This window comes from Aquarana catesbeiana, linkage group LG05, assembly GCF_042186555.1.
Source record: "Aquarana catesbeiana isolate 2022-GZ linkage group LG05, ASM4218655v1, whole genome shotgun sequence".
Taxonomy (NCBI): Eukaryota; Metazoa; Chordata; class Amphibia; order Anura; family Ranidae; genus Aquarana; species Aquarana catesbeiana.
Genome location: NC_133328.1, coordinates 646901081 through 646929063, shown reverse-complemented (window position 1 = coordinate 646929063; position 27983 = coordinate 646901081). Strand labels below are relative to the sequence as shown.

Below are 27983 nucleotides of genomic sequence, written 5' to 3'. Positions count from 1 at the left end.
TTTATAGTATATTATTATAGTATGTTATTATAATAGTATATTATATTATTTATATACTATTATTATATATACTACTATATATTATCTATATAGATCAGACCAAAATGAGGGACAAATGAGGAGGAATGAGGGACAGAGAGATAATGAGGGACAGAGGGACGTTGCTCCAAATCAGGGACAGTCGGGAGCTATGGATGCCCCCACTCTGGATGAAGGAGCACAGGGGGCACATTTGGATTGTAACATTGTCAGTCTGGGGAGGGGGGGGGGAGTGTTAGATGGACTATCAGATTTAGGCCCCTTTTAACATGGGCGCCTCCGTGAAGCAGGATTGGCTTGCTCAGCAGGGGATGTCTCCGCTGATCCCAGATGAAAGGTCCGTGTCCGCTCCGCAGAGTAGACACGGACACAGCCAGCTCTACCTCTATGGGGCAATTGGATGGAAACAAACCGCCTGTCTGTTTCCATCCTAATGTCATCCGAACCGCCAGGCGGACGAGGAATAGCTCCCCCCACCCATCTGTTTTTTGGCGGACAGGATTGGATGGGATGGTGGTGGGTGTCAGCGGAACACCCGCTGCTCCATAGAAGAGACTGCAAGGTCTGATCAGGTCTCCGATCGGAATCGCCCCGTGTGAAGGGGCCTTAGATGCACGAATAAATTGAAGCCAAACTCCAGCTCACACATTTTAAGCGGTTATAGCGACCGTTTTTCCTCCTTTTTTTTGGGATAACATTAATAATAAAAAGCTGATCATTGTAAGCACCCCTGTCAGCAGTAAATGGCTTGTGCCAACCCTGTAACTGCTACGTCTGCAGGACAGCTTGTTCTGTTTAAAAGCAACAGACCTACTGGCCAGATCACTAGATGGAAGTGAGGGAAGGAGCATTTATGCAGCCATCGTCCATCTAAGGACTGGTAAGCTGCGATACAGTAAAACCTTGGATTGAGAGTAACTTGGTTTGAGAGCGTTTAGAAAGACAAGCAAAATGTTTTTTAATAAATTTTGTCTTGATATACAAGTAGCGCCATGTCACAACCAGTGTTCATTTTAGTCTTAGGACTAAAATGGCATTTTAGTTTTAGTCCCATTTTAGTCTTCTGCAATTGTTTTAGCTTTAGTCGTATTTAGTCGACTAAAATCTCCAGCACATTTCGGTAATTGCAATTTAGCTTTAGTCATAGGCTTTTGACTAAAATGGCATTTTAGTTCTAGTCTCATTTTAGTCTTTTGGCTAAAGTGGCTTTTAGTCTTAGTCGTATTTTAGTCATCTCATTATGTTTTCGTGTTAGTCGTATTTTAGTCGACTAAAATAGTATTCATTTAGTCGACTAAAATGTTTTAAGTCGTTTTAGTCGACTAAATTAACACTGGTCACAACTGGGTATAAAAGAGAAGAGAGGCGCCTCTAAGTGTGGCAAAATGGTTACATTTAGACCCCTTTCACACTGGGAGCGTTTTGCAGGCGCTATAGCGTTATAAAATAGCCTCTGCAAACCGCCCTAAAGCAGCGGCTCCATTCACTGCAGTGGGAAAGCCCCGAGGACCTTCCCACTGGAGCAGTGCGCTGGCAGGGCGTCAGAAAAAGTCCTGCCAGCAGCTTCTTTGGAGCGGTGGAGGAGCGGAGAACTCACCGCTGCTCCCCTTTGAAATCAATGGGGCAGCGTTGCGATACCGCCGGCGGCATTTTGCGGGCGGATTTAACCCCTTTTCGGCCGCTAGCTGGGGGTTAAAAACGAATAGCGCCGCTAAAACGATGATAAAGCAGCTTTACCGCTGACGCCGATGGCGGCGCAGTGTGAAAGGGTGTCTTCATGAAGGTCCAACATTTAGTAACATATTGCTACACTTAGAGGCGCCTCTCTTTTATAATCTGTGGCTCCTGCTGGATTTTTATTCTAATCTCCTTCCATTCTTCCAGGCTTCCATTTGTGGATGGACATTTTATTATTTTATTTGTCACATTGCTTTAATCTTTTTATATGGACTGTAAACGGAAGGACTTATGAATTAAATGGCTGTGGAACGAATCATTGAAGTCTCCATTATTTCCTATGGGGAAATTTGCTTTGATATACAAGTGCTTTGGATTACAAGCGTGTTTCCGGAACGAATTATGCTCACAATCCGAGGTTTTACTGTATAATAAATGTTTGCTGTTGGGTTTATTACCGATTTAACATTCTTGTAACTAAAATTGGTTCTTCCATCTAGGAATGAAAGTAGTTTATTTCTCAATAAAAGAGTGAAAATGTTATTCTTCAATTTGTTCTTGTTTTATAGGGCACTAGAATTAGGATTCTGATACAAAGTTTTCTTTAAATGCTACAGCAAACCTTTCAAGAAAATGACATAAAAAGAAGGGAAAAAAATGAGGTAATTAAATCATCTCTGGAGTTAACTAAGCATTTTAAGGGGGCATAGGTGTGCGCAAGGGGTGTGCCAGGTGTGCCTGGGCACACCCTAATCCTGGAGTTGGCAACCCATCAATTGTGGGCAGGTGACAGGTAAGCTGCGATCCTTACTTGCCGACCCCCAGAACCTGGACAGGATAGGCGGCTGGAGTGGAAATCAATGGACAGATCTGTATTTTCTTCTGCAGCAGCTGAAAGTAGGCTTCTCCTCCTCTTCCTCTCGCCAAAATTCAGCTGCCACGGGAGGAAAATACAGGGGATTGGTACCAATGTATGCCACCCCTCTTGTCCCAGTTCCTTTTCTTTCTGCCGCCCAGGTCCCCTTGTGTGCTCACCTGTTCCCCCCCCCATTGTTTTAGGATGATGAGTGGGGAAGAGGCCGGTTAATATGTCACAAATGCATATGTGTTGGAGCTTTGAGGTGCACACCCTAAAACAATAGGCTGCGCACACCTATGTAAGGGGGTAACATTGATTCAGCACAATTATGACAGACTTACCTGTAAAGTGGATCCCTCCAGCTGTGCACTGTCACTGCTAACAAGGCTTCCATCTTCACCGGCTCTTCCTTTTGGGTTTTGCGGGCTTCGGCTGTTTGAATGGCCCGAGCCACGATGATGTCATCCCCACGCATGCGCAAAAGAGTCCCAGTCACGGTACTGCCCTCTGGATTAATGGCCCATTCAGCGTGCCCTCAATTCATAGCGCAGTGCGCATGAGCTGGTGACGTCACCAAAAAAAACGTGAATAACCTCCTGAACGGTTCATGTTTATTAGATATTCATGTTACCCACAGGTGAGCCTTACTACAAGCTTATGTGTAGGTAAAAGCGACAAAGCGGAGTTTACTAGCACTTTAATAATAGTGATCAGGGTTTATTTACCATGGCCATGGCCATTGCCTCTTGCGGCCATGTTAGGGGTGGCAACACCAAGCTTTATAAACCTAAAAAAGACCTTCACTCAAAAGTGAAAGAACCGCTGAGGGCGCTTTCACACTGCCAGCGCCCGGGCGCCGGCGGTAGAGTGGTGCTTTTTTTAGCGACGCTTTGCCATCGTTTTAGCGGTGCTATTCGGCCGCTAGCGGGGTGCTTTTCAGGCAAAAGTTTTCTAGCTTCTTACTCTACTTTTTCCGCTACATTGTAGACAGTAGGGAGTGTAAAAATAAAACCTCAAAACTTCTAGTAAGGACTCCTATAAAAATTATTTCCTCTGTTACTCTCTGTACTCCCTGGCACTCTGTACTTACAAACTACTTCTGATAACACTTTTTACTGTGGCCTTTGCAGTAGCATTTGCCACTGGACATCCAAAAAACATGTCCATACAGACAAAATGCATACTTGTAAGATCCTGACTTGGGCATCTGGATATATCTTTTTTGTAATGTCTGGGAGGGATGTTCAGCTTTTGGTAACACCTTTGGTAACAGGTAAAACAAGAAGTGGTATGTTATAAAAACAACTGTGGAGAACCCTGGCTCTATCCCATGCTCATTTACTAAGGCAGCCATAACTGCTTGTGACTGATGACACGGTCCATGTGTCAAGCTGAAGGGAAAAGAGTGTCTGGCAGACATAAATGATCACCTTTTCCAAAGTCCTGTTTCATAAGAAGTTGCCCCCTGTGGACCACTTGTTCTTCTCGTTCTCGGTCCTTAAAGTTGAATTATTAATCCCAGCTATACTGGGCCAGAACTAGGGTGGAATCTGTGAGTTGCACAGACCCATCAAGTGTCCAGGGCTGGAATGCAGCATCCTTAGTCACCTGGTCTTCTTCCATGTGTGAGTTTTGAAGTTAGTATGGCTACCTCAGCAAGAACCTGGAAGGCTGAAAACAACCGATCAAATTAACTTGGCATGCCTTATTGGTTTACCTGCCAAAGTAAAAACAACCTTCTGGCCCTTCAAATGGAACCAAAAGCTCTCTATATCTCGACTATCTATATAAATATATACTCTTTTGTTTATAGTTCACAGGCTTTGCTAAAACATGGAGCTCTGCTTCTTGAGCTGGGGAAAAAGGATCCAAAGACTCTGAATACAGAGTATCCTTCTAGGTAGGGATGGGCTATCTGTTTGAGTCGAACATGAGTTTGACTCGAACATTGGCTGTTCACCGAACAGCGAACAATTTGGGGTGTTCGCGGCAAATTCGAAAAGCCGCAGAGCACCCTTTAAAAATCTATGGGAGAAATCTAAAGTGCTAATCTTAAAGGTTAATATGCAAGTTATTGTCAGAAAAAGTGTTTGGGGACCCGGGTCCTGCCCCAGGGGACATGGATCAATGCAAAAAACGTTTTAAAAACAGACGTTTTTTCGGGAGCAGTGATTTTAATAATGCTTAAAGTGAAACACTAAAAGTGAAATATTCCTTTATATTTAGTACCTGGGGGGTGTCTATAGTATGCTTGTAAAGTAGTGCATGTTTCCCGTGTTTAGAACAGTCCGAGAGCAAAATGAAATTTCTAAAGGACAAAAATGTCATTTAAAAGTACTAGTGCTAGTGCCGGCTATTAATGAATTGTCGGTCCCGACAATACACATAAAAGTCATTGAAAGTCATTGAAAAATTTAAAAAAATGCGTCCCCCAAAAATCCACACCAGACCCTTATCCGAGCACGCAACCTGGCAGGCCGCAGGAAAAGGGGGGGGCGAGAGCGCCCCCCTCTCCTGAACCATACCAGGCCACATGCTCTCAACATGGGGAGGATGTCTCCATGTTGATGGGGACAAGGGCCTCATCCCCACAACCCTTGCTCGGTGGTTGTGGGGGTCTGCGGGCGGGGGGCTTATCGGAATCTGGAAGCCCCCTTTAACAAAGGGGACACCCAGATCCCGCCCCCCTATGTGAATTGGTAAGGGGTATATTGTTCCCATACCATTTCACAAAAAAAAAGTGTCAAAATGTTAAACCACAGAAGACGGTTTGGGACAAGTCCTTTATTAAAAAAAATAAAAAATAAAAAATAAAAAAGAGATTCCAGTGATGTAATCCAATAAATCCATGTTACTACTCCAGCGATGTAATCCAATTCTTGATCTCCAGCGATGGATGATCTCCAGCGACTCCAGCGAGGAACATGCACAGGATCCTGCCTCCAGCGGAGGCACCCAGCCAATGGCGCGGCGCCAGCTTGACAGCTCTTATGTAGCTGATGTGACGGGTGACCCTGTCCCTGGGGTGGGGTCACCCGTACATGTCACTGGGAAACCCCGGCGTTTCCCCTTGTCATAGGGGGACGGGGTCACGTGACACGTGGCCCCGCCCTCAGCTACATAAGAGCTGTCAAGCTGGCGCCGCACCATTGACTGGGCATCTCCTGTGGTTTTTTTAACATTTTGACACTTTATTTTTGTGAAATGGTAGCGGTACAATGTACCCCTTACCAATTCACTTAGGGGGCGGGGTCTGGGTGTCCCCCTGCCCGCATGACCCCCACAACCACCGGGCAAGGGTTGTGGGGATGAGGCCCTTGTCCCCATCAACATGGGGACATCCTCCCCATGTTGAGAGCATGTGGCCTGGAACGGTTCAGGAGGGGAGGCGCTCTCTCGTTCCCCCATCTTTTCCTGCGGCCTGCCATGTTGCATGTTCGGATAAGGGTCTGGTATGGATTTTTGGGGGGAACCCCACGCCATTTTTTTTTAAATTTTGGTGCGGATTTTCCTTTAATATCTATACCAGACCTAAAGGGTCTGGTAATGGAATTTTGGGGGACCCCCACGCATTTTTTTTTGTATTTTTCAATGACTTTCAATGACTTTTATGTATATTGTCGGGACAGACAATTCATTAATATCCGGCACTAGCGCTAGCACTTTTAAATGACTTTTAGTTCTTTAGAGATGTCATTTTGCTCTCGGACTGTTATAAACACAGGAAACACGCGCTACTTTACAGGCATACTATAGACACCCCTCAGGTACGAAATTTATAGGAATATTTCACTTTTATTGTTTCACTTTAAGCATTATTAAAATCACTGCACCTGTAAAGACGGCCTTTTTTAAAACTTTTCTTTGCATTGATACATGTCCCCTGGGGCAGGACCCGGGGCCCCAAACACTTTTTATGACAATAACTTGCATATTAACCTTTAAAATTAGCACTTTTGATTTTTCATGTTTGTGTCCCATAGACTTTAATGGTGTTCGTGTGTTCGAACAAATTTTTTGCCTGTTCACATGTTCTGGATGCGAACTGAACCGGGGGGTGTTCGGCCCATCCCTACTTCTGGGTTATAAACTGCATCGTCAGTTAAAAACCAGCAATAAAGCTACAAAAAATGAAATATCTGGGTCTTCAGGTAGTGTGTCCTGCACTGGGCTCACAGCAGCTGATTCCTACATCATCAATGTAACACATGTCTTTCTTTGTCTCCAATAGAGGCAAAAAGGTGGCTTGATACAAATGTACGCATTTTTCATTGTTAGATTTGTACATAAACAAACAAAAAAAATTCATATTTTGAACCTTTCATTAGACAAACATTTAGTTAGCTGTATATTTGCTGCGCAGAATGTGTTTTCTTTGAAAATTTTGGATTTCAAAAATAAAAATAGATCAAAACAAAAGGACCAACAATCTGTATATGATGGACCAGAAAGCTCTCAGCCACATCAAAAACTATACAATTGGCTGCAGGTGGCATCTGTCCTAACAGGTTGTGTGGACTTGATGTGATGGGTCTATTATATTTAAATTTTTATTTATTATTACTCTCACATCATGGACCGCACATCAAGTTATTATAAGACCTTTAGGCTCTATGCACACTGGAGCTCATAAACGGGCGTTCTGAAAGTCGGATTGCTGGCAGGAAAACGCTGCTTTAAAAGCGCAATTTTATCAGCGTTTAGCATTGCTGTTAATACATGTTTAGCGGCGCTAGCTTTTAGCCGCATTTCTCTGTCTCTATACAAAATTAATGGTTCCCTATAGGAGCCCATTGATTTGAATAGAAGTCGCACCAGAAGTCGGATCATCATGAAAAAAAATTGGCGCGGGGTTCCTCCCTCAGACAATACCAGGCCCTTCGGTCTGGTATGGATTTTAAGGGGAACCCCCTTTACAGTAAAAACAGCGTGGGGGTCCCCCCAAAATCCATACCAAACCCTTATCCGAGCACGCAGCCTGGCCGGTCAGGAAAGGGGGTGGGGACAAGTGAGCGCCCCCCCTCCTGAACTGTACCAGGCTGCATACCCTCAACATGGGGGTAGGTGCTTCGGGGCAGGGGGCACTATACCCCCCACCCCAAAGCACCTTGTCCCCATGTTGATGAGGACAAGGGCCTCTTCCCGACAGCCCTGGTCTTCGGTTGTCGGGGTCTGCGGGCGAGGGGCTTATAGAAATCTGGGAGCCCCCTTTAATAAGGGGGCCCCCAGATCCCAGCCCCCCACCCTATGTGAATGAGTATGGGGTACATCGTACCCCTACCCATTTACCTGGAAAAAAGTGTCAAAAATAAAACACACTACACAGGTTTCTAAAGTAATTTATTAGGCAGCTCCAGGTGTCTCTTCCGACTTCGGGGGTCTCTTCCTTCTTCTCCGAGCTCTCCGGCCTCTTCTCCCGCTCTCCGGTGTCTTCTTCGGTGCCATCATCTTCTTCCCTCTGCTCTTCTACCGATGTTGTCACGATGCTCTCTCCCACTGTAATGCCAGGTGCGCGGTGTGCAACGACTTATATTAGCATGGGGCGTGGTCATGGGTGATGTCATCTGGTGACCCCGCCCCCTTATGACATCACCACCCGGGGCATGATGGGATGGTTAAGTCATAAGGGGGCAGGGTCACCTGATGACATCACCCGGTGACCACGCTGCATGCCAATATAAGTCATTGCGCAACGCGCACCCGGCATTACAGCGGGAGAGAGCATTGTGTCAGCATCGGAAGAAGAGCAGAGGGAAGAAGACAACGGAGAAGACCAGGCAACCGCTAGCAAAAAAAGGGCAAAAGAGCAGAAGATAGCGGAGGAGCCCGGCAGGAAGACAACGAAGAGCGCGGAGAAGAGGGCAGAGAGCGTGGAGAAGAAGGAAGAGACCCCCCTAGTCGGAAGAGATCCCCGGAGCTGCCTAATAAATTATTTTAAAAACCTGTGTAGTGTGTTTTATTTTTGACACTTTTTTCCAGGTAAATGGGTAGGGGTACCATGTACCCCATACTCATTCACATAGGGTGGGGGGCTGGGATCTGGGGGCCCCCTTATTAAAGAAGGCTCCCAGATTCTGATAAGCCCCTCACCCGCAGACCCCGACAACCAAAGGCCAGGGTTGTCGGGAAGAGGCCCTTGTCCTCATCAACATGGGGACAAGGTGCTTTGGGGTGGGGGGCGCAGCGCCCCCCCCGCCCCGAAGCACCTGACCCCATGTTGAGGGCATGCAGCCTGGTACAGTTCAGGAGGGGGGGGCGCTCGCTCGTCCCCACCCCTTTTCCTGACCGGCCGGGCTGCGTGCTTGGATAAGGGTTTGGTATGGATTTTGGGGGGACCCCCACGCCGTTTTTTTGGTGAAGGGGAGATCCCCTTAAAATTCATATCAGACTGAAGGGCCTGATAGTGTCTGAGGGGGGAACCCCACGCCAATTTTGGCAGGGTTCCCCTTCATCCTCAGCACACAAGTGGCACCGCAAGTCAGATCATGATGATGCGACTTCTGGTGCGACTTCTATTCAAATCAATGGGCTCCCATAGGGAACTATTGATTTTGAATAGAGGCAGAGAAACGCCAAACAAGGCTTAACGCTCTTTTTACAGAGTTAACCCTCGTTTAACACATTTTAACGGTGTCTGGCGTTTCCAGTACCATAAACTCCATTGCAGATAAACGTTCATGTGTGGACGTTCCATAGAGTTCCAATGTGCATGGAGCCTTAGATTTCATTTTTGTAGAAAAACTTCTTATGTATCCAATCCATCTTGGCTTTGTTAAATATTATGGCAGCTGTATTCCATTTAACAAACTAATCTTAATCTTTTTTTTTCACTCAATAAATGAAAATTTACAAAATTGTTATCTTAATCTAAACTAATCCCATTTTTACAAATTTTGCCAATAACCTGGATTTCATTTCCAACCAAAGGTTGTCTAAACCAGTTACAATATATCTATATTATTAATAAAATTGTTAAACTCATATCAGAAATTAATACTCAAATGATAATCTCAACATCACACCCTAATGCTAATATATATCCACAGATATATTTCCATAAAGGAAGTCATTTTTCCACTATCAAAGGATATTCAATTTGTGTAATACACGGTTAAATGTAACCTTCATTTTACCATGTTTGGAAAACAGATTAAAAATAATTGTGATCACATTGTTCATTATTAGATTCGTTAACCCTCATATCAGAAATTAATACTCAAATGATAATCTCAACATCACACCCTAATGCTAATATATATCCACAGATATATTTCCATAAAGGAAGTCATTTTTCCACTATCAAAGGATATTCAATTTGTGTAATACACGGTTAAATGTAACCTTCATTTTACCATGTTTGGAAAACAGATTAAAAATAATTGTGATCACATTGTTCATTATTAGATTCGTTAACCCCGCACATTTTGTTATAAATGTTTTGTCTAAAAAAATGAAATTGTCATGGTGTCCTTGCAGCTTATCACTGATCTCTCATCCCAGCTACATTCTTTCATGAGGGCGCAAAGGAGGGGGTCACATCTGCATACATGACACACACAAGAGATAGAACTAAAGGTTCCAGCATTCACACACATACACAAATATCTCTCTAATGCCCCATACACACGGTCGGACTTTGTTCGGACATTCCGACAACAAAATCCTAGGATTTTTTCCGACGGATGTTGGCTCAAACTTGTTTTGCCTACACACGGTCGCACAAAGTTGTCGGAATTTCCGATCGCCAACAACGCGGTGACGTACACCACGTACGACGAGACTAGAAACCTAGTTCAGAACCAAGCGCGGCACCCTTTGGGCTTCTTTTGCTAATCTCGTGTTAGTAAAAGTTTGGTGAGAGACGATTTGCGCTTTTTCATACTCGTGGCTTTCAGATCGTTTTCTGACGTTCAGTTTGTGCTTGTGGGTTTGTATCTGCTCTTCAGTGCGTGCAGTCAGTTCGTATCGGAGTTTTCTGTGCGATCTTGCCCGCTCGTTGCTGTTTTTCAGGTCGCTCTTCACAGGCCTTGCTGTTCTTCAGTGCGTTCTGTTACTTCGTTCTGAGCAGCCGACCGTTTTCTAGCCATGTTTCGTATGCGTACTCCTCGTAGAGTTCGTGCTGTGCGGGGGCTTGGTGTTGGGGTCCTGACCTTGACACAAGTCCAGTCCATGAACAGGGTGGGGAGGAGTTCATGGACCAAGAATTGGTTGCTTCAGCGTGACCAGTTCTGTCATATGCCTTTGCTCCCTGAGATCTGTGAGAATAATCCTGATGATTTCAGGAACTTTCTCAGGATGACGGACCCCGTGTTTCACCGTTTGTTGGCTTTGCTGACCCCTTATATTAGCAGGCAGAATACCTGCATGAGGCAAGCCATCACTCCGGAGCAGAGGTTGGTCGCTACCCTGCGGTACTTGGCGACAGGGAGAAGCCTGCAGGACCTCAAGTTCTTGACAGGCATCTCCCCCCAGGCTCTTCTTTGTGGACATTTACTGCTTGTGTTTGTTTGAGCTGACCCTGACAGAAATGTGTGGAGTGCAGAAAATGTCGTGATTGTGTAACCTTATACAAAGCACTGTTGGCTGTTATTTACTAAATGCAAAGACACTTTTCACTACAAGTGCACTTGCAACTGCACTGAAACTGCACTTGTAGTGCAAAGAGGATTTGCACTTAGGAAATTACCCCCATTTTCTCATAAAACAACAACACCAAAAGTGTTGTAGTGTTGAGACAATAATCCACACATTCTTGATGAACAATCTTTTTAATACCTGCACAATCACATGTGCATTTACCAAAGGTTTTTCTGACAAACCAACATGTTTGTTGTATAACAATTTTTGTGGTGTCATTATCCAAAATCAAAATGTGCATTTTATCGAAAACAGGCCTGTGTAAAACCCACAAGAAAGACACAAATTTTGATCTTACAAAGTTCACATTTGGTAGAACTTGAAGCCAATATCAGACATGAGTATTTATGAACTGGGTTTGATATTGCGTTCAGATGGGGGAAATCACCCCTGGAAAAGCCAAATTTGGAAGATGCACACAAATTTCCCAATGTCAACATGTGCTAGCTGCCATCAGGGGGGATCAAGGGACGTGTTTTGGGGGAGAAAGCCCTTCCTCACCGCTACTTTATTATTGAGGAAGGGGTTGCACCCCCAAAACGCGTCCATTGATCTCCCGTGATGGCAGATAGCACATGTTGGCACACTGTATGCATCCTCCAAATTTGGCTTTGGGAAAAATCACAAAAACATTTCGCACATTGTAGCACACAAAAGAAGAAAGTGATTTGGAGGGGCTTTAAACTCGCCCCAAAACATCAATGATGTTTTTATATTTTGGAATAACATCATTGATGTTTTGCTTGATGATTTCCAATTGTAAATTACACCCCATGATCTCCCCGATCACCATCTGGGCACTTTCTGATGTGAAAGGATCTTCATCCACAACCTCACGATCACCTAAAAAGAGAGGAACCCAAAATAAATTAGGTCTAAAAAAAATGCTGCAATCCATCTCTTATCTAAACCTGTGGTTGCAGACACTCACCTGTTGTGGTGACTAGTTCCACCACGTCTTCTTCCTCCTGCTCATCTTGTGTTGGGGGGATTTCCCCTTCTTCCAGAGGGGGGGGTCTCTGGTCTCCTCGGATGAGGGGTGTCCTCCGAGTCTTTTCTCCCCTATGTAAAACAAAAATGGTATAATTAGCACACAGATATTTGATGGCAGAACTAGAAATAGGAAACATTGCTTGGAAGTGGGGTACAATGATCTATTTTAGCAGAGTTCCAAGATGTAGCATTTTTAGTGTCCTTTGTCAACCTGCAATACTTTACCTGTTTGGTACAAGCTTCACAGATGGAGACCCCCCTATAGTATACAGTGGGGCACCTGTGTGGCCCCCCTAATAAAAATGGTGTTCTTGTGTCCCACACTATAGTGCTCCAGTGTCCAGATGTGAAAGCAGCTGCTGAGTGTCCTCTCCTTACACACAATCTAGTTTGCATTTCATTCTAGTAACAAAGCCATCTACACAACCCAATTCTTTGAAGACAAGTATAGGGCCTCAAAATGGTGGCCAAATGCATATGGCCTAAACAATGGTATTTTATAGTCCGAAATAAAAATGTGTGATCCGAACGAATAATGTGCCCATGAACATGAAAGTTGCCTTTTTAAACTGTACAACAGTTCCTAAAAGCACATGGAGCAGCACGAACGTAATAAACACAAGAACAATAGGAACACAGCACAACTACTTACTTTTTTGCAGCACTCTCCGGATCTTTCTGTACTGCTCATGTTCTCGTAATTTCAGGTCCGACCACCGCTTCCTGAGCTGATCTTTCGATCGTCGTACCCCGAATTTCCGGTGCAGACTCCTGACCACTTTCGCCATGATCTTGGCCTTTCGGACATTGGGGTTGGGGTAAGGCCCATACTTTCCATCATAGTCGGCCTTCTTCAGGATGTCCACCATCTCCAACATCTCCCCAAAGGACATATTTGAGTCCTTTAATCTCCTTCTGGATTGGGACGTTTCAGGCTCCGGCCTTTCCTCCCCCTCCTCGTTGCTGTACTTAGCACGATCCTGCTGTCTATCCGCCATGTGCTCTTCCTCCACTGCGCCAAACGAAAAGGGGCGGGGAATAGAATAGAAAGAACGTCAGGGGCGGGCGGAGTTATACGCATGCGCAGTGTGTATAAATCGTAACGCGCGCGTCTTACGTACGATCTGTGAGCGGAGGAAGGAGCATCGGAGACGCCGATCGTGCTAACGAAGGTAGGATCTAAACTTGGGCCTATACTGCTTCGAAATTGAAGCCTATATTGTAACAAGATTAGGGGAGTTTGGCCTGACATTAGGGTTTGTCTTGTGTTGTGTCTTGCAGAGAAAATGGATGGGTTCAACGACCACAATTTCCTGTCCCTGTTTATTGACAAGTACAGGGAGCTGCCCTGTCTGTGGCAAGTGAGACACCCCCACTATAACCACAAACAGAAGAGGCAGGCAGCGCTGGAGAAACTGCTGGAGTTGGTGAAGCCAGTGGTCCCCACAGCAACCATCCCTTATTTAAAAGCTAAAATTGGTGGCCTGAGGAGCACATATCTGAGGGAGCGCAAGAAGGTCACAGATTCCCAGAGATCCGGAGCTGCAGCAGATGACGTTTATGTCCCCAGGCTGTGGTACTATGAGAGACTGCGATTTCTGTCAGACCACACTGAAGTCAGGGAATCCCTCTCCACTCTTCCTTCCACTCTTCCTTCCACCCCAGCCAAGGCTTCCGATGTCCAACCTGGGCCTTCCAGCCAGGAAGAAGTGGAGGAGCCCAGCTGGAGTCAGGTATAGCATTCTTCTACAGATTTCTGGGCAATAAATAAATGATGTTTACTAGATGTTATTATTGATCATTAATTGCTGATTCCAAAAAGTGTTTTACATATCAATAGACAGTAGTGGGCACCCAAAATTGGGACAAGAATGAAAAATGCTGGGCTCAGAAGGATAGTCTGTTATATTTGTTAACATTCAATTTGCAGCAGTCAGGAGGTGAAAATTGTGTGTGATTGATGTAAAAAAAAATAAAACTATGTCCCTTTTTCATACACAGGAAGACCTCAGCCAGGAGAAGGCTGTGGAATGTGGCAGTCAGGAGGAGGCGGGGATTAGTGGCAGCCAGGAGGAGGCTGTGGAATGTGGCAGTCAGGAGGAGGCGGGGATTAGTGGCAGCCAGGAGGAGGCTGTGGAATGTGGCAGTCAGGAGGAGGCGGGGATTAGTGGCAGCCAGGAGGAGGCGGGGATTAGTGGCAGCCAGGAGGAGGCAGGGCTAAGTGTCAGCCAAGAGAAGCCTGGGACCAGTCGCAGCCTGGCTGAGTCTCAGGTTCCTCCCCTCTGCCTGCCATACAAAAGGGCCAGGAAGGCCACTCCCAGTCCTGTGCAGGATTCAGCATACAGGCTGATCCAGGAGGCTTCTGCGTCCCTGAGAGCCTTCCCCAGTCCTGAAGAGGCCTTTGCCTGCATGGCTGCCACCAAATTGCAGGGCATGCAGGAGGACCTGATTTATAAAGTCCTACGTAAGGGGGAGAGTGGGGAACTGACACACAAGACGGATGTCATTGAGATCGACGATCCTCCTCCTCCTCCTCCTCCTGCTGCCACAACTCCACCACCACAGCCAAAGGCTGGAAGGAAGCGTGGAAGGAAGACCAAAGAGTGATTGCCCTGGGTTCAGTCTGGTCTGACAGAAGATGCAGTCTCTCGTATGACCACAGCCTGGGGACACAGATGTCATCTGCTGCTTTCCGGATCTCTGGGACTTCTGGACCAGACTGTCCTCCCTTAGATATGGACTCCTCAGGCCACCAATTTTGCTTTTAAATAATTGATGTCTGCCCTGGGGGTCCAAGGCTTCACCCACTTCTGCAGTTTCTCCAGCGTTGCCTCCCTCTTTGTTTATAGTTGTGACCCCTTAATAAAATATTTTTCGGTAAATTCTACTCTCCTGTGTGTGTTTTCATCCAAAAAGGACAGTTTGTTGGTGACGATTCAGGTACATTTCTAACATAAAATGTGAAATTAACAAGAGACAACAACACCAAACAATCTCCTACAGATTAAATAGAACAACATATCAATGGTGTTGTGGGAACTTGTCACAAAAAACACACAAACATTTTCGGGAGTACAAATCAAAATCACCAAAAAAAAATATTAAAAAAGAGAAACACTAAAAAAGATTCTACATTAAAGTAAAAAAAATTAAAAAAATATGTTGTCAGATGTGAGAAATCAAAATATATTGAGGGAATCCCGATAAATAGTAACGAAAGAAGTTTGTGAGAAGTGTGTGTGAATATGAGCATCAAAACTACTTAATTCTTGTCACATTATAAAGAAGAAGAGAGTGCGCTGTATTAAACCATTTTGAACATTGCAGTGTGACGAAAGTGCTGTATCCATTACGAACGCTAAGTTTACCAGAACGAGCTGTCCCGTGTCGGAATTTCTTCTGAGCATGCGTGGCACTTTGTGCGTCGGAACAGGCCACACACGGTCGGAATTGACGCGATCGGATTTTGTTGTCGGAAAATTTTATCTTCTGCTGTCCAACTTTGTATGTCGGAAAATCCGATGGAAAATGTCCGATGGAGCCCACACACGGTCGGAATTTCCGACAACACGCTCCGATCGGACAATGTCCATCGGAAAATCCGACCGTGTGTACGGGGCATAAAACCGCTTACATTTTTTCTCATTTGTACACAACACATGCAGATCATTCTCTCATTTTCCTTTAACTCTTTAATATTTCCCTGCTTAAATTCTGCTTTCCTTATTTTGTTCAGATATCCTTTGCATCCCATGTATTGTAATCCCATACTTCACATACTGTACCTTCTATGTGTAGCATCCTTTACCTAAAGGTAGGTGCTAGAGTAGTATTTTCTTTAGCTCAAGACCCACGTACAGGTAAATTTAGCTAGGTCTGTGCTTTAGGCTGGGCCTGGTTGTTGTGATTTGGAACTGGGAGTATTCAGTGTAGTGGGGGGTGTGGCCACCTGTACTCTGACTCAGAGATGCCTCCCCTGCTTTCAGATGGATAGTTCTGGAAGAGAGGTTGGACTTGAGATCTGAGTGGCAGGCAGCTCATGTGAGGGGCCCTGAAGAATTATCTTTCGGTATTGGCAGGGGGCAGGCCTCCCATATAAGCTGGGGTCACATGCTTCCAGGGAGGAGTTCTGGAAAGTAGGAATAGATAATGGCGTCCCCACGTGGGGATGCGCCGTGGGCGGAGGAGGGATGGAGGAACCGCTAGGAGGGAGCTTAGGATAAAGACCTTCACCCGTAAAGAAGTATCAAGCTGCTGTGACCGGGGAACACATGCATGCTGGAGGAGATCTGGAAGGAAGAAGTAAGCGTTAAACTGAGGAGAGTACAGCAGCGTTCTGTGACCGGGGACACAGAAATATCAACCTCTTAGAGAAAGGTCAGTGCAGAATGCTGTGGCCGGGGAACACAGCGTTGATAGTCCTGGACTGGCTGAAACCAATGGTCCGCTCATTGCCATGTGTCGGGTCGTCATGTGGAGATACCAAGTCATCTCCTGCCTGGTTAGCACAATGGTAGTGCCTTCCAAAGACTGTGTGGCTGTCTGATTCTCTGGGCCATCGGGGAAAAGCAGTGTGCCCTCTTTGGCTCTTTGATTCGCATGGACAATCCCATCATGGTCATCAAGGAAGAATTATTCAGAGTGATTCTTCTTTGGTCAAACGTAAGTGAAAAAATAGAATGTTTTGCAGTAAGGATTTGTACAAGGAAAGTAGAAGTAATAGTCTGCAAAAGAGTTATTCAAATGGAAGAGACTGAGGTGCAAGCAGTGTATCCAGTGTTTGCAAGGCCACGGCCACTGAATAACTGCATATAACGTGCAATGTGTTAAGTGCTATGGGCATCTCATGTCACCCTTTTCCAATTTCAAGTAATATCTCACAATAAATGTGACAAAACCATGAAACTCACTGTTCTTTGAGTTAATTGATCGTGAGGAGGATGGCAGCAGGGTGATTGGCGGATTGCTACATACCAAATCAGCAGCCCTTACGGGGGTACTGCTACATATGATTCTATTATCAGACGGGCTGCCATAGTGCTCATCCCATCTTCCCTCTCTGACAACATATAAAGTATTCTGTTTTAACTCTCATTTCTCTGTTTTGAATTTACTAGCTGTAGTGCCTGACCCCAAATTCATCCCGCAACTTAACATCAAAATGTCCCTTTCTGTCTAGTGTTATTGTCACCCTTGATCCATCCTGCTCACATAGATAGCTGTTTCTCTAGCTGTTTACTCTTAATGACTCAAATGTAAGCAAAAGGTGTACCTCAGCCGGCTGATTATCAGAAATTCCCGGATCGTCTCAAGCTCCTCGTTTTGGATACTCAGGGTCACCTGTAAATCCTCCTCCTAGGCAAAGCTCACCACCTGACCTGGACATTTTATAGATAGGCAACTCCTATCCTCATATTGATTAGTGGTCCCAAATTAATAACTACTGCAGTAGGGAACAGACACAAAAGATACGCTCAGCATCTTTCCAAATAACTGTTCTGCTTTATTATGATGCAATTGATGGTTTTTACACACATGATTACGTAGGTATCACATTAATATTACAATTGTACGTTTATGGTAACAAGGGGCGTTACATAGAGAGACTAATTCTAATCAGGACTCGAAAGAATGCAAAGATGTTCTGAAAACATTATTAGTGCCGTGTGCACAGTGAGGGCAGTGTGCAATACATACAAAATAGAATACAATTATATACAGCACTTACAAATTTCCTTAACAATACCCACTGAAAGTCACGCATCTCATTTAGAGTCCCAATTCCCCCTCTTTTCTAATTAAACAGGGATTGGAGATACCAAGCCTCAGTGTAGGTGGTGCCTCATTTAATGTTCCAACCTTTCCCAATTGCATCAATAATTGGCCTTGCTGTCAAAAATTGGAATAATAGAGAGGTGCAGAAAAATTGGGCTTTGGGTGTTGGTGGTGCCTTCACACCGTAACCCTATAAAGGTACTCTTGATGAAAGCAAGAATTGGCCTTACTGTAAAAAATTGTAATTATATGCACCTGACAAAAAGGTGCAGAAAGATTGGTCCTTGGGTGTTAATTGTGCCCATGAAATCTATACCAAAACATTTCTTTCAGATAAAATCAACACCCACAAAGCTAGGCAGCGTAGACAGTCTTGCAGAGATTCCAGATCTAGAAAACACTTAATCTGTGACATCGGCATCAGGGGCTTGATAGCTGCTGCTAATCCAGGAATGATTCATTTTGATAAATGTCAGCCAGCCAACAGAGTCTGTGGACAGACGCGCTCTTCCATCTGTCACAAAACCTCCAGCAGCACTGAATGCCAGTTCGAAAAGCACGCTGGATGCAGGGCAGCCCAGCAGCTCAATTGCATTTTTTGCAGATTTATTATCTACTCGTTGTAATAGGACTCAATATCAATAGTGTCAATCAGGTCCCTAGAATCACTTTCTTCTAACAAAGTTACTAAATTTTGCAAAGCCTGATGTTCACTCAGGGTCCAAGGTTCCTCAGGACCTGGGGTGTTTTAATCATACATGCTTCTTAGTAGGAGCTTGCATTGTATAGAGGTGCAGATCTTTGATGATCCCGAATTTATCCAGTTTGTGGTTGGGGCAAAAAGTGAGTCCCTTTGAGCGTACGCTTATTCCATCTGGTGTAAGAGAGATGACAAGTAAACTACATTAAATTTAGGTATATGTGAATCGTGTTTACTCCTATAGTTTTTTAGTTCGGAAGGGGAACAGAGTTCCCGGATTTTTGGTTAAAAATTGGTAGGAATTTTTTGTGTTGGAAAAAGTGATGAAACATTGGACCCAACACCCATAGATGTGATGGGTCCAATGCAGGGCTACATGCAGGGCGCCGGACGCATGGATTCAAATGGGTTTTTTTTTTTTTTGAAGCACATGATTAGAGCCTGAGGCTCTAATTGGCTTCAAAAAAAGGGTGGGCTCGGGGAGCAGAGCCCACCTAGTTGTGTGACAATAGCAAATGAATATTCGCTATTGTCTTCCTGATTCTCCTCCCGGCTAATCACGAAGCAGGTCTTGAGACGCAATTGACCAGGGAGTCTTAGGACCCACTTCCTGTTTGGCTGGGAGGGGAAGCCCCAGAGCTTGGAAGAGTCAGGAAGCAGCCCGGCCAGCGGTCCTCTCCAGCCGCGACTTGGCTCCCTCTTCCATGGAGGGCTCACTCGCAACCACATCCAGCATTTCCCGGCTCGGACAGTGGAGGGAGGAGGAGGGGAGATCAGAGTGTCATCCCGGGACTCGTCATCTGCCCCCTAAGGTAAGGAGGCCTCTGATCGCCATCTGTTTGTCTGTCCGTCTACCGCGCGCGGGGGGTGGCGTTGGTTTGCCGCCCCCCCCCCCAAGTGTTGAGCACCAGCCGCCACTGCTGATAGTGATTGTAGTGTTTGTATTGTACTCTTTGTATTTACTATTCATGGAGAGAGAAGTACAAGTTTAGTGTTATTTGTAAGAAGAACAGATGCTGAATTTTCTGCTGACAGATGTTTGAACAAACAGAAAGTGAAAGAGGGTGAAGAGTATATAAGAGAGGAGTCAGGACTCTTAACAGATAACAGACACGACACAGAGACCATGGCTGGTGCTCCAGTGAAAGGTATGACTACATATTGTTATAACCAGGGGGGATTGTAGGGGGAAATTATGGGAGAGTCTTTATTAGTCACACTGTTGGTGGGAAGAGGGGTTTCACCTTTATTTGGGTCCAATAAGAAATTTGTAACATTTTATATCCTGAGTAACAAAATAATTTTTTGATGTTCGTGTTCAACAATTCATCTTTCTTAGCCTCCATTCACATGGGAAATTTACTGATACATGCTGCTGGGTTTGGCACTTGTGAGCAGATGGCTGCAGCCGCTTATCCCGTACAATGCAACGACAGGCTGTCAGTGGCTGCTGCCTGCAGTGATTGGGTGGTAGTGGGGTTACCAGGGGACAGTGGGGTGGATAGATGAGTAATGGGGTAAGGTAGTGGGGGATGCTAAGATGGGTGATTTAGGGGGATTTGTGTAGGGAGAGGGAATGATGGGAAGAAGGTTTGTGCTCAAAGAGGGGATTTGGGGGGATTTTGCTGGGAAGTGGGGATTTGAAGGGGGAGGATGTGTACTAGGAGGGGAGATTTTAGGGGTAGAGGATAGGAGGGGTGATTTTTTTTTTTGATGGGGGGCATTTGAGCTGGGGGGATTTGGGGAATGGGGGGCAAAAATTTGTGCTGAGAGAGGGGATTTTAGTAGGGGGTGGATTTGTACTGGGAAGCAAGCAGATTAGTGCTCAGTGTTTTTGTGGGGGGATTTTTGCCAATACATAATGCTCAGACATAATCTGGGGGGGGGGGATGTGAAGTTTGGCATGTTTGTCTTGGGCTCTAGATGACCTTGTCCCTGCACTGTGGAGGAGGGATAGGCTTCCCTGAACAGATGAGTTTTCCGGGATCACCTAAAGGTGGGAAGAGTAGGAGATAGCTGGATAGATTGGGGTAGGGAGCTCCAGAGGATAGGAGAGGCTCTGGAAAAGGCCTAGAGGCAAGCAAGGAAGGAGGTGAGGAGGGATATACAGAGCAGGAGGTTTTGGGAGGAACAGTGAGAACGGTTTGGGTGATATTTTGAAATGAGTTTGTGATGTAGCTAGGGGCAGAGTTTTGGAGGGCTTTGTAAGTTGTTGTTAGTATTTAGAATTTTATTGGTTGGGCAAGCAGGAGCCAGTGGAGGGATTGGCAGAGAGTGGTGGAGGACACTGAGTGGTTGGTAAGGTTGATGAATCTGGCAGCAGCATTTATGATGGACTGAAGGGAGGATAGTCTGTGCAGAGGTCAGCAAACAAGGAGGGAGTTGCAATGATCAAGTTGAGAGTTAGCAAGGGAGTGAATTTGCCTTTTGGGGTCATTGTTTGGGAAAGGGCAAGAGGGTAAGTGTCCTATTGGGGGGGGGGCTGGGCTGGGAAACTCTACTGAGGGGATGGTCTGTTCTGGTTGTCTGTACTGAGAAGGTTCTGTATTGAAGGATTTGGCTGAGAGGGGGAGTCTGTACTGAGAGGGTGGGCTGGGAAGCGGGGGTCTGTACTGAGAGGGTGGGCTGGGAAGAAGGGGTCTGTACTGAGAGGGTGGGCTGGGAAGCAGGGGTCTGTACTGAGAGGGTGGGCTGGGAAGCGGGGGTCTGTACTGAGACGGTGGGCTGGGAAGCGGGGGTCTGTACTGAGAGGGTGGGCTGGGAAGCGGAGATCTGTACTGAGAGGGTGGGCTGGGAAGCGGGGGTCTGTACTGAGAGGGTGGGCTGGGAAGCGGGGGTCTGTACTGAGAGGGTGGGCTGGGAAGCGGGGGTCTGTACTGAGAGGGTGGGCTGGGAAGCGGGGGTCTGTACTGAGAGGGTGGGCTGCGAAGCGGGGGTCTGTACTGAGAAGGTGGGTTTGAAGGGGGTCTGCGCTGAGAGGGGTTTAGGGGTGTGGGGAAAAATGCGTACTGGGTGGGGAATTGGGGCAGTCGGGGGAGATCTGTGCATTAGGCGATATGGGTTTGGGGTTTTATTTTCCCCACAAATAGAGCTTTCTTTTGGTGGTATTTGATCAAATCTGCGGTTTTTATTTTGTGCGTTATAAACAAAAAAAGAGCGACAATTTTGAAGAAAAAAAACTATATTTTTTACTTTCTGCTATAAAACATCAAATAATAAAATGTAAAAAAATCTAATTTCTTCATCAGTTTAGGCCAGTATGTATTCTGCTACATGTTTTTGGTAAAAAAAGATCACAATAAGTATATATTGATTGGTTTGCGCAAAAAAGTTATCACGTCTACAAACTATGGGATATAGTTATGGAATTCTGTATTTATTTGTTTACTAGTAATGGCGGCGATCTGCGACTTATAGTGGGACTTCGATATTGCGGAGGACGGATCGGACACTCACTGACACTTCTGACACTTTCTGGGGGCCAGTGACATTAATACAGTGATCGGTGCTACAAATATGAACTGTCACTGTACTAATGAAACTGTCTGGGAAGGGGGTTAACATCAGGGGCGATCAAAGAGTTAAATGTGTTCCTAGCCAGTGCTTTACTAAACTGGAGGAGAGGTGCTTTTATTAAGGGAAGGCAGAGATCCGTGTTCCTGCCTATCAGGATCAAAGTCTTCCCCGCTGACGGAACGGAAATCTGCCTGGTCTACATAAGCAGACTGTTGTTCTGCCTGTATATAGAATAATCAGTGGGTGGCGGCGAACATCAAGTCCACGGTACCCGCTGATTGGCTCCCACCAGGGCTGCTGTTAGAAATCATGGGGCCCCGTACAACCTCCCGAACAGGGCCCCCCCCCCTCCCATCTGGGAAATATCAAATTTCTAAAATGCCATGGTCGCAATGGTATACTTTGCGAATAGCAATTTTACATTGTGAAGACCGCACTGCAGCTGTGAGCCAAGTGTTTGAACACAATGGGGGGGTTTGATAGGTGGTGCTGCCCGTCCAACTCTGCAGCCGGCATTAAATAAAGCATTGCAGCCATGGCATGTATACAGCCCTGTCAGGATATATTAGGATTTGGGTGGGCAGCCAGGGATGGCAGTCAATCCACGGCTCAGCTGCCCATGTGCAAGAACTGAACAAAAAAGATCCGGATGGCCGCACTCCAATGAACAGCGATTCTTTATTGTAACGATAAATCCACACAGCAAGGATAAAAGCACTAACGCATTTCACACCGTTATAGCAGGTACTTAATCATAGCTAAGTCTTAAAAAGAATAGCAAAGACATATATATATATATGCAAGCAAGCAAAACCGTAATCTAGTATAATTAGATATCCTGTACGCCCCCTACAGGTGACACGGCGCTCTAAGTTGATGTTAAAGTAAATCAGCTGGACTTTCCCTTCCCATGAACACAAGAAAAATGACCCCATAGAAAAGGGATATGTGAAACAAACCTAGAAGAATACATGAAAGACCAAAAATCTTTTACGGTAATGCATGTATAACATAAGGAAAAACTTGGACTAGCAGAAAACGTCTCACCCAGGAGATTTTCTTTAAAACCAAAAAACACACTTTCCGTGGACAGATGTATACATATATGTATATGTGCTTTGATAAAACGCCTACGGAGTTCTCTCACGGAAAGTCCTGTGCGTGCCTGCCATTCAAATTCTTATGTAAAGGTGTATAGAAAAAAAGAGAAAATGTATATTAAAAAATGTTGCCCCTGCGCATGCACAGGTAGGAAAACCCTAATTTCCATCAAAGAAACCCCCGTAGGGAGTCAGGATTTACAATATACAGCACAACATAAACAGATGTTGTTAACCCCCATAGCAAAGAAACCAAATGTATGCAGACCAAAAATTTCAGCCACAAACATGTCCGTGATTACAATCCAATCCATTTAGTGTAGGTATGTAGTCCACCGCCTACAGACATCCAAAACACCTTTCAGATGTACATGTTATAACAAGAGCACTGGAAGGAATAAGAAAAAGAAAAAAGAGAAAATGAACAGATAAACATAATATTTCCAAGAACAACTATTAAAGATATTTACAGTATCTCACAAAAGTAAGTACACCCCTCAGTCACATTTGTGTAAATCTTTTCTTCTATCTTTTCATGTGACAACACTGAAGAAATGACACTTGTCTACAATGTAAAGTAGTGAGTGTACAGCTTGTATAACAGTGTAAATTTGCTGTCCCCTCAAAATAACTCAACACACAGCCATGGGTGTCCGCAGGTAGGGGCAAGGGGGGTCAAGTGCCCCCCCTGGAATCATGCACTGTTAAATTCAGCACTGTGGCATCGCTATGGGGGTGCGGGCGCCACCCGCCAGTCAGGCGGGCGCCCTGGACAGGTAAGTGTCCTTATTTTAAAAGTCAGCAGCTGCAGTATTTGTAACTGCTGACTTTAAAAAAAAAAAAAAAATTGGTGAAACTCCGCTTTAATAAATCACCGGGACCAGATGGCTTGCATCCGAGGGTACTTAGGGAACTCAGTCAAGTAATTGCCAGACCATTGTTCCTAATTTTTACTGACAGTCTACTGACTGGAATGGTACCAGCTGATTGGAGAAAAGCCAATGTAGCACCAATATTTAAAAAGGGCCCAAAATACATGTATCCTTAGATGCAGACAAGCAAAGAAAGTGTTTCCACCGCTCAGGCTGACACTGACCCAGGTGTAAGTAGAAGTTTCAGAGCAGAAGAGCTCCAGGTGCTGGCTGAATGCTAAGCAAAGCAGGCTTGAATGGAGAGGAAGATTTGGATGCCGCACACCGGATGTAGTCAAAAAACTTCACTATGAGTGCTTACTCATAGCTATGAGTAAGCACTCAGTCCTGAGTGTGAAACGCGTCAGCTTATCTGTACTTTCTGCATGACAGTCTTGTTATTTTGATGATCCCATTTTTTCAATAAAGTGAAGTTTTTTGACTACATCCGGTGTGCGGCATCCAAATCTTCCCCTCCATTCAAGCCGGCCCAAAATACATCCCTGGGAATTACAGACCAGTTAGCCTAACATCAATAGTATGCAAGCTCTTGGAGGGGATGATACAAGATTTTAGTAACGAGAACGGTATCATTTCAATTTATAAATACCGTACTGTTGACCCCACAATAGGGAAAAAACTTTTTTGCGAAAGGGAGTTTAACAAGACTCGTGGCCACTCATTAAAATCAGAAGAAAAGAGGTTTAACCTTAAACTACATAGAGGGTTCTTTACTGTAAGAGCGGCAAGGATGTGGAAATCCCTTCCACAGGCGGTGGTCTCTGCAGCGAGCATCGATAGTTTAAAAAAAATATTAGATAAGCACCTGAATGACCACAATATACAGGGATATACAATGTAATACTCACATATAATCACACACATAGGTTGGACTTGATGGACTTGTGTCTTTTTTCAACCTCACCTACTATGTAACTATGTAACCCTCTCTCCCAAACTTCTGTTCAAGAGAAAAATCTCTTTGCATTCAAGAAGTGTCTGGCGCTCAATGAATCTACCTTGCATTACACCCACTATGCCTTACAACCCACCATATAAAGAAGGATGTCAGCTATCTCAGGCCCTGGAGGTTCTCATTAGACTGAAGGAGGCCGGAGACCTTGCTACACATGTACAATATGTGTGCAATAAGTAAACTAAACAGTTACTCCACTTAGAGATGGAATCAAGATATAATGTCCTTCTTGGTTCTTTTCTCAGAGTCTAACTCAAAACTTCGGTTTCCTCCAAAGTCTCCAGCACATGTCCTCGTCCTTTGTGTTCCAAACCAACTCTGTTCTTTGTCTCCCCCATGCCTGTTTCAAAAAGTCCTAAACTCCTCACCCAACTTCCTGTATATCATATCCTGTCCTTTGCTTAGCTCCTAAACCAATCGGACTGGTTTATTTGCATATCAATGGGGAAAGCCTAGCTTCTTAACACAACACATGATCTTAAAAATATAACTCCATATGAGTGCTATACAATCACTACAATTAGCCACGACAACACAGTTTCTCATTAATTAGGTAGAAGATATTTTGGTTCATTTGAGTCCACCTCACCATAACCTGTCTGGTTGTACCCTTGGAGAATTTTCAATATTGGGTGACTTCCTACTGTGATTTTATAAAGATGCCAATAATTATTTGTTTGTTGATTTTGTAGGTAAGCAAAGAGCTCTTCGTATGGTAGTAAATCGTAAAAGGCCTCTACTACTGAAACTAAACAAGTACCTGAGCAGCAAAAACCAGACTGGATTTCTGACCATTTACAAGATGAATATGGAGCGTGTGAAGAATCAGAAGATCTGGGAATATGGAACAGCAAAGGCCGATAAGAAAAACAAAGTGATCATGATGGTTGGTGAAACAGGATCTGGTAAAACAACCCTGATTAACACTATGGTCAACTACATCTTTGGTGTGGACTGGAAGGATGAACACCGGATCCAGCTAATTGAGGAGAGTAGAGGGAAGAGTCAAGCTCACAGCCAAACATCGAGTGTCACCATCTACCAGATCAACCATGACGATCACTTCCAAATCCCTTACTCTTTAACCATTATTGACACTCCGGGGTTTGGAGATACCAGAGGGATAGATCAGGATGAGAAAATCATGCAGAAGATACGAGAATTTTTTTATAAATGCAAATTCATGGAAATTGATGCGATTTGTTTTGTGGTTCCTTCTACTTTTGCTCAGTTAACTCCAACACAGTCGTACATCTTTGACAACGTTTTGTCTATTTTTGGGAATGACATCAAGGATAATATAGTCTTCTTCACAACCTTCACCGAAGTCGGGGAACCGAACGTTCTCTCTGCAATTATGGAGGCTGACGTTCCATGTGCGAAATCTAAAGATGGAAAACCTGTGTACTTCAAGGTCAATAACAGCATGCTGTATGCTAATAACCACCCCGATGAAGAGGACGACTATGGCTACCTGGCTCATGAAATAAAATGGAAGATGGGAATGAAAAGCATTGAGAATTTTTTTTTACACTTTTTGCCTGGATTAGCCAGTAAAGATTTAAGTTTAACGAAGACAGTTCTTTCAGAAAGACATATTTTGGAGGTAGTTTTGGTTGGGCTTGTCCAAAAAATTGAGGAGGCAATGTTTAAACAGCATGAACTGAAAGAAACAGAGAGAAATCTGAATGAACACAAGGCTGATATTGAAAGCAACAAGTATTTTCAATTTGAGGTGACAGAAACTGTAAAAAAAAAGATAGACTCTGAGACTGAATGCTCAACCAACTGCCATGAGTGCAGCTCTACATGTCACCGAGATTGCATCGTATATTTTGACTCCCTGGTTTATTTTTGTGAAGTTTTTAATATCAGGGGAACTTGTCGTGTGTGTGGACATAAGTCTAGCACACATGTTTCAGAAATGTCTTACTGGGAAACTTTTTTTGACAAAAAAATGAAAAGTTATGTTGAAGTAAAAGAAAAATATGAAAAAGAGGAGAAGATGGCGCTGACCCCAGCAAAGGTTCTCATAAAATTGAAGGATGACATCAAGAAGGCAGAGGAAGAGGCCATGAAACTTATTCAGGAGGTGGCCAAGATCCTTAAACAACTCCAAGAGATCGCCTTAAAGCCAACCCCAATGTCTGCTGTGGATTACATCCAGCTGCTCATCGAAAAAGAGAAGCGGGAAGGAAAGAGAGGATTCATGGAGAGAATTAAAATGATGGAAGAAGCCGTTAAAAGATTTGGTATTCTCAGTAATATTCAGTCTCAACGAGCAGGTGCCAGCTTTGACACAATTGTCAATCTGAAGGGTCCCAATTAGAGAACAGATATGCCTCGTTTCCACTGAGCGGATCGGTTCGGTTCGGTACGGTACACTATTTTGAGTGTTTCCATTATGAAAGTGGCCCATACAACTGAACCGAACCGCACCATTCAGGGTCCTGCTTCAGATGTGGGGCCATAGAAAATGGTACAGTTCGTTAGGGCGGAGCTACGATACATTCCACTGATTGGCGGACGTGTGACGCCATGCTAGGCATTTTTTCTAAACCCATGTATGGCCCCTGTCGGTCCGACTTGCAGTGGAAACGCTCACCTGAATAGGCCGGAGCATTCTAGGCCTTCCAAACTGCACCGACCTAAACTGATCCGCTCAGTGGAAACGAGGCATTAGAAAACAGGTGGGGAAATGTATGTTTATGCCTTCAGCTACTTACTGATTTTTTTTTTTTTTCTTGACCCATACAAAAAAAAAAAATAGAACAACTGATAATTAGTGAATAAATGGACA

The 27983-nt window shown here is 44.7% G+C and overlaps 1 protein-coding gene across 1 annotated transcript; it reads left to right on the top strand.

Annotated features, from left to right (window-relative positions):
• The first annotated feature begins 308 nt into the window (after positions 1–308).
• On the top strand, positions 309–27512 carry LOC141146128 (uncharacterized). The gene is made up of 3 exons (XM_073632882.1): positions 309–376; positions 19716–19828; positions 25876–27512. Exons 1-3 carry the CDS (start codon positions 309–311, stop codon positions 27510–27512), a joined length of 1818 nt encoding a protein of 605 aa, XP_073488983.1.
• The last annotated feature ends 471 nt before the right edge of the window (positions 27513–27983 follow it).

Excerpts from the sequence above, each read along its gene's own strand:
- LOC141146128 (XM_073632882.1), top strand. The coding sequence starts at position 309 with ATGGGCGCCTCCGTGAAGCAGGATTGGCTTGCTCAGCAGGGGATGTCT. Across the intron at positions 377-19,715 it reads CCGCTGATCCCAGATGAAAG|ATGTTTGAACAAACAGAAAG; the intron begins GTCCGTGTCCGC and ends TTCTGCTGACAG. Across the intron at positions 19,829-25,875 it reads GGCTGGTGCTCCAGTGAAAG|GTAAGCAAAGAGCTCTTCGT; the intron begins GTATGACTACAT and ends TTGATTTTGTAG.